The sequence below is a fragment of the Tachysurus fulvidraco genome, chromosome 2 (genome assembly GCF_022655615.1).
Source record: "Tachysurus fulvidraco isolate hzauxx_2018 chromosome 2, HZAU_PFXX_2.0, whole genome shotgun sequence".
NCBI lineage: Eukaryota > Metazoa > Chordata > Actinopteri > Siluriformes > Bagridae > Tachysurus > Tachysurus fulvidraco.
This window is the reverse complement of record NC_062519.1, coordinates 29,355,079-29,368,775: the sequence shown is the minus strand read 5'-3', so window position 1 is coordinate 29,368,775 and position 13,697 is coordinate 29,355,079. Positions and strand designations below refer to the sequence as shown.

General features: G+C 38.4%; 1 protein-coding gene across 7 annotated transcripts in view; it reads left to right on the top strand.

Moving 5' to 3' along the window:
- Window positions 1–12,847, top strand: part of tbl1xr1a (tbl1x receptor 1a) — a 54,976-nt gene extending 42,129 nt beyond the window's left edge. For 6 of the 7 annotated variants that reach the window (XM_047807141.1, XM_047807157.1, XM_047807132.1 and 3 more), the window contains 15 exons: window positions 4,901–5,003; window positions 5,174–5,319; window positions 5,734–5,953; window positions 6,077–6,209; window positions 6,380–6,521; window positions 6,627–6,690; window positions 6,773–6,870; window positions 6,983–7,043; window positions 7,798–7,919; window positions 8,024–8,098; window positions 10,229–10,356; window positions 10,473–10,638; window positions 11,087–11,188; window positions 12,094–12,195; window positions 12,465–12,847. In XM_047807141.1, the coding sequence (XP_047663097.1) occupies window positions 4,946–5,003; window positions 5,174–5,319; window positions 5,734–5,953; window positions 6,077–6,209; window positions 6,380–6,521; window positions 6,627–6,690; window positions 6,773–6,870; window positions 6,983–7,043; window positions 7,798–7,919; window positions 8,024–8,098; window positions 10,229–10,356; window positions 10,473–10,638; window positions 11,087–11,188; window positions 12,094–12,180 (1,602 nt within the window). In that variant the 5' untranslated portion in view covers window positions 4,901–4,945 and the 3' untranslated portion in view covers window positions 12,181–12,195; window positions 12,465–12,847. The remainder of the gene's footprint in view (window positions 1–4,900; window positions 5,004–5,173; window positions 5,320–5,733; window positions 5,954–6,076; window positions 6,210–6,379; window positions 6,522–6,626; window positions 6,691–6,772; window positions 6,871–6,982; window positions 7,044–7,797; window positions 7,920–8,023; window positions 8,099–10,228; window positions 10,357–10,472; window positions 10,639–11,086; window positions 11,189–12,093; window positions 12,196–12,464) is intronic. The other variant, XM_027169675.2, reaches the window with a different exon arrangement.
- The last annotated feature ends 850 nt before the right edge of the window (window positions 12,848–13,697 follow it).

Sequence of the window (13,697 nt, the reverse complement as noted above, 5' to 3'; positions counted from 1 at the left end):
CTGCCTCAGAGGGGAGAAATCCATTTCTTCCCCACTGTGTAATATTCCTTCCATGGTCAAATTGGCACTGATGAAGATGGAGCCTGAAGCAGGTCAGCTGAGGAGAGCGTTTATCTCGGTGGCGGTAGCTTTATTCCCTCCTTTCTTCCTTGGAGAATGTGGTGCATCACAAGTAGTTTGCTGCTACATCCTACTTAATCCATCACGACAGCATGTGGTAGCATGTGGCATGTAATAAGCACCACTCATTGTTCTCCCACCAGACCGATCAGGCCGTCTTTCCTTCGAACACTCCGTAAATGTCAGATGCTTCAAGAAGGTGTGGAAACTGTTGCCAGTAGACAGTTGTAGTAGTTGTGCTTAAAAAGTAAAATAAATAAACAATTTCATCTTGAAAAATGTCACATACCAAAATTTCAAATTTTAGGTCAGTGAGTCCTTGTGAATGTGATGGCTTCGTGAGTCCTTGAGATGTTTGTGTGCGCCTGAGTTCATACTTATCACAAGAAGCGTGTGAAAGGCTCTGCGTAAAGGCTGACGCAAACTCGCACCCAATACAGAGGTGTGATGTACTTTGAGGATTGGGTGAAGGTTAATGTTTTGTTTAATCTCAGTGCCACGTTTTTAAAGCAGCAGATTGTTTTGTGTGCCACAGTCAGTTTCGCTCGACTGGATTTACTGATTTCCTACAGAATGTGTGTCGTTCCAACACATTCGCTACAGCTGCTGAGAGCCCTTTATCTGAATGTATATTGAGAGCAGCCATGTGATGCACCTTTCATCATGTCATAATTTCTCAAGCATCCAATTCAGGCTTCACTAATCTGATATCACCCGGTTAAGGCTGTGAAGGCGATCCTGCACTCCGACTTCCACCAGCGATTAAATGACAGCATTCATGATTTTTTTTTATTGTATGCATATTCTTTTTAATGTTCTGTATTAAATTTGTGACTTTTTCTGTTGTATTTGAACGGCTCGTACAGAAACACTTATTCACGGAAAGGGAGAGTCCTCTTGGCCGTGGATCTGGCAGCTCAATAATATAGACAAGCTCTCAGTACTGTTGCAGAGATTTAATTTGGCTATGGAGTGAGATAAAACAAATTGATTTAGAGACACCATTCAGTTTAGCTCTGCCTCCTGATTGGCTGCCGTTGTAACTTTGCTATCCAATTGGTTCTCTATCTCTCAGTGGTAGTAAATATATATATTTTTTCTTTTGGCTGCTCCCTGTTCGGGGTCACCACAGCAGATCAGGTGGGCCACGTATTAGTTTTGGGACCGGCACTGAGAGTCAACTCTTCAGTGAATAGGTTGGCGCTCTGCCTGGGAATCAAACCCAGTGCATGGAAATAAGCATGGGTTCCTGCTGCTGGACCACCAGGAGGCCCAGTATGTAGGTAATAGTAATCAATGTTTAATATATGTTTGGTCAGCAGAAGGGGCAAAACACAAGCTATTCTCTCTCGGAGGGTAGACAAGTGCAAGTGCCCACTTAAACCTCACCCTTTGCTTAGATCTGTTATTGAGACGTTTCTACACTCAGCTTAATCAGGCTTTTACAAGTTGTTTCTCACAAAAATCTCAAATTGCTAAGTTGCCTGCTGCAAAAAGTGAAAGACGGAGAATAATCATAGAGGTGTTTCAGCACCACAGCTGCATGCTCTTGAAATAGAACAAAACCTCCACACCCAAACATGGCCATGATAATAGCTATGTTCTTAGCTTTTGCTTGTATCCTCAAGAGCAAATTCTTTTACCTGTAAACAAGCCACAAGTGCAAGCACAGACTATGACATTGAACACAGGATTGTTTACTCCTGTTAATGTATTACATTTTTAAATTTCACAAAAAAAGGCTTTTTGTGGATCTCGTTAATTAGTATCTGGTTAGAAACCAGATACTTATTTATTATCTCTACAATTGTCTCTACACATTTACTCTACCAAAGCTATTTAGAGATGCCATATCTATATAAATATTTTACTAATGGATCATTTGCCTCTGGCATCCACTGAATGTAGTTGGACTTGTAGAAAAAAAAAAAAGGGTCTAAAACTTTAAATGACTTTTTCAGCTTCTCTCTCTCTCTCTCTCTCTCTCTCTCTCTCTCTCTCTCTCTCTCTCTCTCTCTCTCTCTCTCTCTCTCTCTCTCCTCCCCCATTCATAATAATGAATTGAAAACACATGCAAAGTTGTAACGAGTTTAAAAACCTTTAAACTGGGTCTGAATCAGCAGCATCAGTTTGAAATCAGTTTATCAACTATACTTAGGATTTCAGGGAAAATCAGTTTAATGTATAATCTGTGGTCTAAAATTATTTGTACAGGCATGGCCATGCAAATGGAGCCATCAAGTAGCAGATGCTTATGTTTGGCAACAGGCAAACATAGTTCCACTTTGGGCTGCACAAAAACTCCTCTCGGTTTCTTCATCATTTTCAGTTTCGGTGCAGCATCATTGCTGTAGAGTTTGCACTTGTGCAACCATAGTAAAAACAACAACAACAACAACAAAAAAGTGCCGCTATATTTTATTCACTGTTGCTAATGACTGTAGATGTTATTACATGATGTCACGCACACATCTGAAGTGTAGTGAGTTTTCAGAAGAAAAACAGGCTCTGGATGATGAAAATGACACAAAAGAATTCCCAAAATGAATGAACGAGTTCGGTGAGTCAAGGCTGCATGTGGCATCTCATTCAGAACTTGCCAGTACGTGCCGCATTACACATGCACGATTATCAGTGCTGATTTTCACCCTCGAGTGGCTAAACGAGTTGCTGTCAGCTGAAGAAGAGAAACATTGGCACAACTGATTATTTAACCAGATGCTAATATTGCTGGTTTCTTTTAACTTTGGGAGAACATGATGTATTCTTGGTGCCTTCATAATATAGTTTTGTTTGTAATAGCTTTTAATTTTGGTTAGAAGTTCACGGTGTGCAATAGAAATGTCAAAATCAGTGAGTAATCCAAAATGCATATGAGCTGTTGTTCACAAACTAGAAAATGTTAGAGCTTCCTCACCGCTACAGTAATGTCATTTACAGCCACTGTGATGACAGTGCTAACTAATTCAAATCACAGGTTTATATGCATGTTCATGTTAGGTGAGCATTTCTGTTCAAACATCTCATTCACAGGAAATAATAATGTATTGTCGAATGATTGTTTTTATGAGTCGTCTTTGGCTTTTCCAGTTGTAACGGTACTATTTGCTCTTCCTCCCCCTTCCCCACTCATATTATAACTTCCAGGGGTGACAGGAACTAATGCTGAGTTTGATAAAAGATTGTACTTTTGAATTCTTGACCTCAAACTAGGAAAAATACCAACCGCTCACTCAAAGTTATGAATGTATCTTCAACCCCACGAGTGTGGCACATGATGTCGTGTCAACGTGGCTGCTCACGTCGTTACATTCCACTATTTGAGTTTATAGTAGTATTTATTTTAGATCAGTGAAAAAAGGCATTAGTTTTTCAAATCTGGGATACTGACATTACAGGTCACGATCATGAAAGTAAATACATGATAAACTCGTGATAAGTGTTGTAAACTAAAGAGCAATGTGAAGTTTGAACACATTAAAGTTGATCTTCAGCATACAACCTAAAATATACAGATAAATGTAAGACATGACATCAGACGTACACTGGTAAACGAACGGTTTTAATCGTGGGAAAATTGCTGTGGTATTGCTGTGGTAACAAAATACTTTGTGGTGTGATGTTACAGGAAAACTGTCATATGACGAATATACACAGAATCATGGTTCAATTCTAAGCCAAAAACGTAATTCTAGCCCAAAAAAGTTATTGGTACCTCCTCATCCCCATTCGCTGTCTACGATAGATTTGGTGCAGATTGGAACGGGTGTGGCGATTATTCTTTTATTATAATATTTATTATTAATTACTGAACTTTAAAGCTAAGTGTACATCTCTACATTTGAGATTTGTGTAAAAAATTTCATTTTAAATGTCCTCTTCCTGAGCTGGTTAAGAAGTTAAACTGAATTCAGCTGATGTTTCATCTTACTTGCACGTAGCAAATCCCGACAAGCCAGTGAGTCATTCTAGGCATATTGATTTGCGGTTGCAGGATACTTGCTCTTTGGAGGACAAGACAGACATAATGATAGTATGTGTTCCCATCGTTGTTGCTGTTGTTTACGCCTCTGAGTTGTATGATCTGTGTGATTTTGTGATTTCTCTAATAATGTAGCTTAATCGATTACGCTGCCCTTCAGTCAAGCTTGTTCCCTTAAAGGGATTTCACTCTACAGTATAAATAAAGGTTGCTTTGCATTATATTCATGCTTAAATACAAGATATCCATGTTTGGAAGCAAGAACAGAAATACTACTGCTGATAAATATTAACTGTATAGGGTCAGAATTTCTATATTGATAGGTCCTGAACTGTGATCTATGCTCTCGTGTTTCTTTAGTTTATTAATTATCAAACTGGCTTCACTGGTGTACATATAAGCCAGATGTGAATGGCAAATTCACCAGACCAAAACATCATCTAGCAACTTGATGTAAAATTCACTATGTAGTCTTCCTTTTGCTATTTTGGTACCACAGCGCCCCCACATTGTAATGGCAGCATGGAGAAGTGCAGCTTGTTATTCAGATGTGAAAGAGAACAAACTGCACTAAACGGTGGCAGAAGCATACACTGTCATGCCCCTATCAGCAGGGAGATCTATTAACTCTGTTTAACAGCATGAAGCCTTTTACACACACAGATAATTCTGAAGCCTCTTGTGCAGCTTTTACTTTCCCCATTACTATTACTGTTATTGACTTGTTATTGACTGCTTCTAATGACTTGGTGTCATATGTGTCTGTCTGTCTCTCTTTCTCCCTCTCTCTTCTCACAGGACTGTATCCTGTGTGCTGACCTCATGGTGTAAGCAGGTGTAAAGATGAGCATAAGCAGTGATGAGGTCAATTTTCTGGTGTACAGATACCTACAGGAGTCAGGTACCTTTACCACTAAAGGTTTTAGAAATCTTATTTTATTTTCTACATATATAAAGCAGAGCCACGTTATTCATACAGCATGTGCTCTGAGGGACCTGAGTTGAAAGCAAGGCGATCCCCATGAGAGCTGCACGTTGATGTGTGTTTTATTTTTCTTCCCCTGCTGGCAGGGTTTTCCCATTCAGCCTTCACGTTCGGCATAGAGAGCCACATCAGCCAGTCTAACATCAACGGAGCCCTAGTGCCCCCTGCTGCCCTCATCTCCATCATCCAGAAGGGCCTGCAGTATGTGGAGGCAGAAGTCAGTATCAACGAGGTAAGATGGAGCTCTGCCTCTTCTTTTTCTTCGACTTTGTAATTATTTTTTTTTTCTCAAATTTTGTACAAATGGAACTACAGAAACCGCTAAAATTCAGTTAACAAACTATACAACCTCATTCAGTATTATTCAATATTTTATTTGTTGCTTTTTGAAAATTTACTTTTGAAATTTTCTTTAACTGTGTAGTATTTATTGGTTTTTTGTTTAAATAATTGTGAGACAATTTTGGCAATGGTGTGACTATTTATTTATTCATTCATTCATTCATTCGCTCAAATAATCACTTGTCTTATAACTAAAATTACATACTGGTTTAAAAAAAGATAAAGTAGTTTAATTTACAGGAAAATACAGATGTAGAGCTAAGTTTGATATTTTTGTAAGAATATTTCTTGCCTGCGTGTTCAGGACGGCACCCTGTTTGATGGCCGGCCGATCGAATCCTTGTCTCTGATCGACGCAGTGATGCCCGACGTGGTGCAGACGCGCCAGCAAGCCTACCGAGACAAACTGGCACAGCAGCAAGCTGCCGCCGCACCTCCAGCCTCCAGCACCAACATGCAGGGCAATGCCAAAAATGGAGAGAACACCGCCAACGGAGAGGAGAATGGTGCACATGCCTTACCTAGTGAGTTTCAGTCAAAGCTACTTGTTATTCCGTTTTGCTTTCGAGTTGTTTTTAGTAGCGGTGGTGGAAAATAAAACAGTGTTCTGATTGAGCAATTGTCATCTGTATAATTTTTCTCTGTAGACAACCATGCAGACATGATGGAGGTAGATGGAGATGTGGAGATTCCTCAGAATAAAGCTATGGTGCTGAGGGGACACGAGTCTGAGGTGTTCATCTGCGCCTGGAACCCTGTCAGTGACCTGCTCGCTTCTGGGTCAGTCGCTTGCCTCCTGTTCCTGCTGGCTTCCTTTACCACTAGCTAACTGTCCTTCATCCATGAGTATTATATATGAACAATCTGTTTACATAGAGCACTTTTTGTTTTTTATTTTTGTTCATTCATAGTCTCCTGTTCTCCGTCTTACTTTCTTTATGCACTCGTAGGTCTGGGGACTCGACGGCTCGCATATGGAACCTGAGTGAGAACAGCACCAGCAGCTCCACACAGCTCGTGCTCAGGCACTGTATACGAGAGGGAGGCCAAGACGTGCCCAGCAACAAAGACGTTACATCATTAGACTGGAATGTGAGTCGTTTCAGCGGCTGTGCTCTTACTGCACACGGCTTTTCTGTCTTTCACTTTTCTAGGGCTGATGGGAGCTTGATATATCTGTTATTCCATTTTTTACAGAGTGAGGGTACATTATTAGCCACAGGCTCTTATGATGGCTTTGCCAGAATATGGACAAAAGATGGTGAGTGTGTCTCCTATCAGCTTTATGCAGGAGCCCAATTTGTGCTATTTTTTTGTGATTCTCATATAATGCTTTTTTACAGGTAATCTTGCCAGCACCCTGGGTCAGCATAAAGGCCCTATATTTGCGCTGAAATGGAACAAGAAAGGAAATTTTATCCTTAGCGCTGGTGTAGATAAGGTAGTTTTCTCTCTCTCTTTTTTATTTTTTTTATTTTTATTTATTTATTTATTTTTAAATATTTGCCTCATTTGCTCCATTAGATTAAAGCATTGATTTTTGTCTGTTTTAGACAACAATCATTTGGGATGCTCATACAGGAGAGGCTAAGCAGCAATTTCCCTTCCATTCAGGTACACTTGTGTGCATTTTGCTGATGTTTACACAGTGTTCAGAGAGAATGCTCATCTCTTTTCTATTCTTTCAGGTCTATTAAATATTTGTTGATGTTTTTACTCGTCAAAAAACTATTCGTTTTTTTTTTTTTTTTTTAGAAATTGCCAAATTCTAAAAAGTGGCAGTTTGCAAATGCAGGGTCGTTTTTCTAGAATAGGAAGCTTTCGTACTGTGGACTTGGTTCCTTTCCTATGAATGTTTACAACAGTGTATGTGAAAGGACTAAATTGAAAATACACTCTCTATAAATGCTTCAACCACTAAAAGGGAAGCAAGCATAGACATATCCCAAATATAGATCAAAACCGCTTAGTGAGTGTTTTTATGTGAAATTCAAATTCTTGTAAATTGCCAGATCGCAGGGGACTAGTGTTTTATTGCTAACACGTAAGATTTATCGTTCACTTTCAGAAAACTGCAATTTATCCCTTGCTTTAAGTCACAAACATGTTAAATTACATTTGGAGGAGGTAAAGCTGAATAAAATTACATTTGGAAGAGGCATGATTGCTGAGTGTTGGTATTTATTGTACAAATCTCTTTTCTGTAGTCTGCTACTTTAAATTAGAGTAGAGCTATTTCAATTGACGATGCAGGACAAGAGGTGAAATTAATATAGCAGCTTCTCTAAAACAAAGTTGAGCTAAGACAGCCCGGGGCAAATAGAGTCTTGTAAGCACAAATTCTCTCTTTCTTCATTTCCTTTCTCAGCACCTGCTCTGGATGTGGACTGGCAAAGCAACAACACGTTTGCCTCGTGCAGCACGGACATGTGCATTCACGTGTGTAAACTGGGCCAGGATCGACCCATAAAGACATTCCAAGGACACACAGTAAGCTCCGTCTGCAGGCTGCTGCTGCTGCTGATTTACTCTTCCAAAAAAAAAAAAAGAATAAAAACTGTGTGCTTATCCTCATGGTTCCCTCTCTTTTCTAGAATGAAGTAAATGCAATCAAATGGGATCCAACTGGCAACCTGCTGGCATCATGTTCTGACGACATGACGCTGAAGGTAAGGCCAAGTGTCACTACAAACTCAGAGCTGCCTGCATCCACAGACCATAACAACAATCAGTGCAACAACCGCACTATAGTTACACGTTCGCTCTGAGAGTGTATACGGCCCTTGAGTTATTGTGCTGCTGTAAAACAATTTACTATCATTGTTGCTGCTACACTTTTCTACACTTCTCTACAGGATATTTACAGAATATTTCTGCACACAAATTTACTATTGCACAAATTATTTTGAATGTATTTTCCAAAATTGTTTCAGGATGTTGCTGAAAATGTTGATTTTTCAGGTGGATTCATTTGTGCACAAAAAAAGAACGTCAAACCGCACTTCATGCATCAGCCACACACTGGCTACAAATAAAATTTACAAGTTCAATGCTTTTTCCATAGTCTCTGGCAGAGGTGGCAAAAGTACACACATCCTTTACTCAAGTAGAATACAGATACTCATTTTTTAAAAGACTCCAGTAAAAGTAGAAGTAGTGACTACACTCTTTTACTCAAGTTAAAGTAAAGAAGTATGGGCTCTGACATGTACTTAAGTAAAAAGTCACCGTTACTACTACTGTTTAGTGTCATGCTGGTAACTGGACGTCATGTTTTTTATATATATATATATATATATATATATATAACGTGTGTGTGTGTGTATGTATGAATATATAATTTTGGAGTGTGCTGATGGATATTTGTGTTTATCAGCCACAAGATTGTTACGAAAGGCAGGCACTGATGTAGGTGAGGTAGGGTGGAGTCAGCGTTCACATTCATCCCAAAGGTGTTCAGTAGGGATGAGATCAGAAAACAACCACATATAGCAGGAAAGGTCAGGTGACCCAATACTTTTGGATATATAATGTATACCAAGTGTATCAACAAGGCCATATCCCAAACTGTAGGGAGATTCCAGCTCTGTCCTTGAAAACAACTCAAAATTATTGTGATGTTTTACAAATGACAAAATTAATGTTAGTGATAGTTAATGTTAATGCTCAGTGAGAATTTAAAACAAGAAGAGTTCTATATTATATATGACAACTCTGGTAATAAGAATAGTGAAATTTCACTGCTTTTGGTTGCCGTCTTTGCGTCTTTCTGCCGATTAACGTTATAGATAAACGCCTCTCTGACTGCGCGTGCACGCTGCGCGTACCTGTGCTTCTCCGTTCAAATAAAACAGACAGCTGAAAACGCACTTTTGAAAGACTACAACGCGTATAAATGTATGGAATAAAGGAAAAGTAAAAAAAAAAATCGCTCTTGGATCAAACTGATAAATAATTTTCTTTGCCATCTATGGCATATGTCCTCTTCTTTGCCATCTATGGCATATGCCATCTATGGCATCTATGGCTATATCATATGTCCTGCATTTTAACGTTATTTTTATTGTTTATTTATGAAAGTAAAAATGATACTTATAGTTTTAGAGTGGCTGAGATTACAGACAGGGGGCTGGAATCCTAACCCTAAAAAAGGGCTAGAACTGCCCCTGGTTGACACAATTCACAACGGATTCGCCAGGAATCCTTTCTGACGCCGATTATTTCAAACATCTCCCTCATACATGGCCATGTGTGTTCAGGAATGTCCTCGTTGTTAGTTATTTTAACTTCGGTGACTCCCTCTGAATTAACATTAGCCATTCTTTTTGTAGGCGTGCTGCTCATTGTTAGCTCCGCTATCCTTAGTATATGTCTGATAGTCAGTAAATAATACAGTACACCAGTCACATGGGGAAAAAGCTCACAATGATAGGATGATAGGCTGGAAACAGCGCTCAATGAGAAATAAATAATATTAAAAGTAACGAGTCCGTTTTGAAAATGTAAGAAGTAAAAAGTACAGATATTTGTGTAAAAATGTAATGAGTAAAAGTAAAAAGTTGTCCGAAAAATAAATAGTGGAGTAAAGTACTGATACCAGAAAACTTTACTTAAGTACAGTAACAAAGTATTTTTACTCCGTTACTTCCCACCTCTGGTCTCTGGTATATTATGTCCCGAAGCCTTCAAGCCATTTTGAAGAATGACTATTAATATTTCATCTTATAACCTTTTACTAACACTTTTATCATCTTTGTCTTTTATCATGTGTTAAAGTTGTAGTGTTTGTATTGCTTTAGATTTGGAGTATGAAGCAGGACACGTGCGTTCATGACTTGCAAGCTCACAGCAAAGAAATTTACACTATAAAATGGAGCCCAACTGGCCCTGGCACCAACAATCCTAATGCCAATCTCATGCTCGCCAGGTAAAGCCTTTTCTCCGTTAATGCTTTACATTGTGTAAAGTGTATATATATATAATACGTGTTACAGTGATTTATCCTGGTGTCTGTTTATTTCCTTTATTCTCTCGTCCTTCCAGCGCATCCTTTGACTCCACTGTTCGGCTATGGGATGTAGATCGAGGCATCTGCATCCACACATTAACCAAACACCAGGAGCCGGTGTACAGTGTCGCCTTTAGCCCTGACGGACGCCATTTGGCCAGCGGCTCTTTCGACAAATGTGTACACATCTGGAACACACAGGTAACAGTCCAACTGTACAAGATGGTTATTATTGTGTGTGTCTTGTTGTATTTCAACTTCAGTCTTTAGGGAAGTTGTCAGATTTAGAATTCAGTCTCCGTGTCAGACACGTTGCCCACAGCTATGGAGTATATGATATTTTCCTGTAATTCCGTTTAACATTACTAGTAGGGCGGCAGTTAACATGTGTCCAAAAAAAAAAAAATACCACTGTAAAAAGTAACTGGCCTTGAACAAGTTCCAGCAGTCTTTAATCTGTTCTGAGGTTTTGTTTTGTTTTTTTTCTCCTATGACAAACAAGATGTCTTGTTTTCCAACACATTCTGATGCATGTATGAAAGCCTCTGGTGTTTAACATTTAACATATCGTTTGACTGTAGGCACACTTACATACAGAATCTATCTGTAAAAAACAAATTCCATAGCAAATATCATTGTATTTCCACAGACTGGTGCTTTAGTTCATAGCTACAGGGGAACAGGAGGCATTTTTGAAGTGTGTTGGAATGCAGCTGGTGACAAAGTGGGTGCTAGTGCATCGGATGGCTCTGTAAGTACCTGCTTTTTTTATTACATACCCACCAACACACCTTTTGGCAACGTCCCCTTATGAGTCACCTTAGTGGCCACTTACATGACGCGTGGAGTTGGATGGAACAGAGCGAGTTTTAATAATACAAATGAAATTGACCTTAGCACCAAGTACAGTGTAGATACAGTGACAAGTGATTTCCACAGTAGAGTGTGATAAGTATGAACAATGAAATTAACTAGCAGATAACACATGAGCTGTCTGCTTGCATGGAATATGTATATGTAAAATTTGATTTTATTATTATTATTTTTTTAAATATAACAAAACACAGTCCTACCCACGTACAGTTTAGCAGCACATTTTGAGCAGTTGTAGGTGTATCTTTTGTTCAAATGTTTAGCAGATGTGCTGCTGGTTCTCTCTCTCTCTCACACACACATACACACACACACACACACACACACACACAGAATTGGTGATATTAACCAGGATTTTTACATTTCACCAAATTTTCCTATGGCCAATTGTTATTTTTTTTTATTGTTTTACCAAAAATTAATTTCTGTGTTCATCGTGTTGTGCACACATTTATGAAACACTTTAGATTATCCACTCCAAAATCCTTGTTTCCTTTTACTAGTCTTATAAAAGAAATGTTGCTATTCATCATAAACACACTGTAAAATGTATTTATATAAAATAAGAATGTGGTCACAGAGCTCTTATAAACAGTGGCGTTAAACACGTGAATCTGGCAGCCCTCTAATTTACTCCCATGTCTGTTCCTCCTCCACTGAACATGTTAACAGAGCAAGCAATAGGCATTGTGATTCTTGTCATAATTCTTGTCTCTATATAAGCATCTGTAGTTCTGGTTTTGACCACTAGGTGTATCTTTTTGTTTGTTTGTTTTTGCACAGCAGTTTACAGTAGCACTTTACATCAGTTTTATTTTATTTTTGATGAACTTTGACCTGACCCTTGACACACAAGCCTCAGTCTTGTGAGCCAGTGAAAAACAAGTGTGTGAGATTTATTTATATTTATGTTGCACCTCTGCCTTATTATTATCTTACCATTGAACAGTTTATACAACGTAGTTTCTTTCACCAACTTGGGCTTGGATTTTTGTGCTTGTTTTTGTCTTGTTAAAGAAACATCACCCAAAATAGAATAGGACCTGTTATTTTATGAACAGAACCATAGAAGAATGCAGTAATATTTCTCAAGCTTAGACCAGTAGACATGTGATTAAATGTGTGACATGTGCGTGTTTGCTCTCTCTCTTTAGGTTTGTGTATTAGATCTGAGGAAATAACGCTGCTTGTTGGAAGCCATGGACCGACTATGAATGTGTACATAGCCAAAATGACTGTCCCTGCCCCATGTACTGCTACAATCCCTATTGAACCATGGCCAGCCACTACAGACAGGACAAAAAAAAAAACAAGCATCCTGATGCAGCAGACGAGGTAGAGTGGAAGTGATTCCAACCAGAGACATGAAAGGGACTTTTGTAAGTAACATCGGTGGGGAAACAACACAAGAAGAAAGAAGCAAAAAAAAAAAAAAAAAAAAAAAAAAGGACTGGTGTATTTACCAAAATTTGGAAGATATTTTACTATTTGTTCTTCAAACCAATCTCATCAAAATAAACAAGCAAAAAGATTTTAATCTTTGTTGTTAGTTCCATTTCAGTGTGCAGACATCTGTTTTTTCTGTTTTCTTTCTCTTAACTCTTTTATTTGTTTTTTTCCCCCCTTTCTTTCTTGCTCTTTTTCAACACTTGCATTTTTAAGGTCACAGCTGCATGAAATAAGGACTCATCGTTCTCTCACTTTTATGCAGACTACAGTTATTTAAAGTCTTTTTGGTATTTTACATAATGTAGTTCAGAAAAAAGAACAGTGTGGGGACTTGAAGCCATTTAGCTTTCATTTATTCTTCCGTTTCAGTAGTTTTCATGCTTTGCTTTAATTGTTCAAATATGAAAACCGTTGTTTCAGTTATGGTCCTTTATTCAGAGGAAACGTTAATTCTGCTGAGAATAGATGCAGAAAAAATAGGGGTGCACATTCACAGGGATGCATAGTGCATTATGCTTGGTTTGTCCAGTATTGATGGAGCAACAAAGTGTTAACTGTAGACAGAGCTAACTGTTGTAGCTACACTATAGAATTATTATTTTTTTCTGTATTGCATTTTAATAAGGCAAAAAAAAAAAACCACAAAAAAACTTATTGCTTGTAAAGACAAGGTCTAAACAGTACAATGGCTAACACTGGACAACCCTAGGTTTATTATCGAATATATCTAGACAAAAAAGAAAAGACTTGCTTTAAGTTTCACAAAGGATCTGTTCACTGGTTTATCAAACTTTTTATTTAACCTAATTGATGGGGTTTTTGCTCTGATGTAGTCCTTCTAACAAATACATGCACAATATAAGTTTATGTACATTTTGATTTCCTCTTAAAGAAGTAGGTGACTTTAACCAACACCTGCTTTACACTGTTAGCCTTTG